This window comes from Austrofundulus limnaeus, unplaced genomic scaffold (genome assembly GCF_001266775.1).
Source record: "Austrofundulus limnaeus strain Quisiro unplaced genomic scaffold, Austrofundulus_limnaeus-1.0 Scaffold249, whole genome shotgun sequence".
NCBI lineage: Eukaryota > Metazoa > Chordata > Actinopteri > Cyprinodontiformes > Rivulidae > Austrofundulus > Austrofundulus limnaeus.
This window is the reverse complement of record NW_013952651.1, coordinates 769,003-770,572: the sequence shown is the minus strand read 5'-3', so window position 1 is coordinate 770,572 and position 1,570 is coordinate 769,003. Positions and strand designations below refer to the sequence as shown.

The 1,570-nt window shown below is 39.1% G+C and overlaps 1 protein-coding gene across 1 annotated transcript in view; it reads right to left on the bottom strand.

The window, feature by feature from the left end:
- LOC106525934 (zona pellucida-like domain-containing protein 1) overlaps positions 1-1,229 on the bottom strand; it is a gene marked incomplete in the record, with an annotated part of 12,248 nt that extends 11,019 nt beyond the window's left edge. The window contains 2 exon segments of the mRNA XM_014020334.1: positions 547-778; positions 1,136-1,229. Coding sequence (XP_013875788.1) covers positions 547-778; positions 1,136-1,229 — 326 coding nt within the window.
- Positions 1,230-1,570: the final 341 nt, after the last annotated feature.

Genomic DNA, 1,570 nt, shown 5'->3' with positions numbered 1-1,570 from the left:
CAAAAATGTAATTAATTCAGAAAATCTTTTCAGGACCCCACCTTGATGTTTCGGGACCCCACTTTGGGTCCCGACCCCAACTTTGGGAAATACTGTCTTAAAGGGTTAGGCTTTAAAGGGTCAGAAATGTTAAAACAACAACGACAAAAAAATCCTCCTAATTTGTTTCTTCAGAGTGACTGAACCACGGATGTGAAGCAGGAATAATAACTTGCAGTCTTAATTTCTCCACTTATGAGAATTAACAAAGTTTGAACTCTTTCTTTAAAAATAAAGAAAATAACACATTAGATACATAGACAACAAACAATAAACATTGTTGTTTATTTAGCAATTTGTTTTAGAATTAAATAAAGTCTTTTAGATATTTGATTTACTGTAGTTTTTTCCTTTCTGTTGTCAAATGCTAATTTTCTACAACATTTTTATTCCGATGAGTTTAAAATATTAAAAGTAAAGATTAACATCAATTGTTTTGATGGTTTCTGGGTTTTTTTCCATATTAAATGAAAATCAAATGTGAGAGCTGAAGCGGTGGACACTTACGAGGCCAGCTGTGTGTTGTTGACCAAATATTCCAGAGGATAACTGCAGCTGAACCTGTACAGGAGACCTGGCAGGTAGCTGATGATGGTCGGGGGATCAGGTGTGTCGATGTAGCCTGATATGCTTCCAATCTGCACCAGAGACCGGTTCCCATAAGCATTGGGTCCGTGAGCTGTGGACACCTGCAGCACATCAGACTGAGCGTGAGTCTCCAGCCCAACATGCAGAGCAGCTGAATGAAATAATAGACTTTAATTTATTTAATATTGTCATCCTCTGTCTCATGCAGCTTGGAAATAAAACATACAAATAATATAAAACATGCGGCTCAATTAGGACTTTAGTGTACGACTTCTGGAAGTGGTACGTCACAAAATGAAGCAACATTTGTAAAAGAAATCTGGATCTCTATAGTTCAYAAACACTTCAGGGCAGAAACTTGACAGAAAGTTTCACAGAAAGTTGGATTTTTACACATCTGAACAGGCCTGATCYGTCCTGTGGTCTCKTATTTCTGAGGCTGCAGGTTTGAGTCCAGGTAGCAGCTGACATAAAACAGTCCCCAAATTTTTAATGTAAGTTTTCTCACTGCAGAGGTCMCTGCAGAAGYGAGCAGSCGAAAGAAGAACAACAATGGCATTTTGAGTTTCATGACTTTTCCACAGAATATCCACCTGACACATGATGACAAACTCTTCCCATCGTTCTGCTACAGATAGAAACTATTTATAAAAATATGTGCAGTTTTCTTTTCTCCAGTGTGTCTGTCACTGTTACAGGACATTCTGTTGTCGTTGCCATTGGCAGTATCACTCCACCCCCTGTTAACAATAGGTATTAATTAGGTGTGACCGATAGCCATGTGATGTGAGCATCAGTCACCTGTGAACGATAGCCATGTGATGTGAGCATCAGTCACCTGTGAACGATAGCCATGTGATGTATTAGTCACCTGTGAGCGATAGCCATGTGATGTGAGTATCAGTCACCTGTGAACGATAGCCATGTGATGTGAGTATTAGTC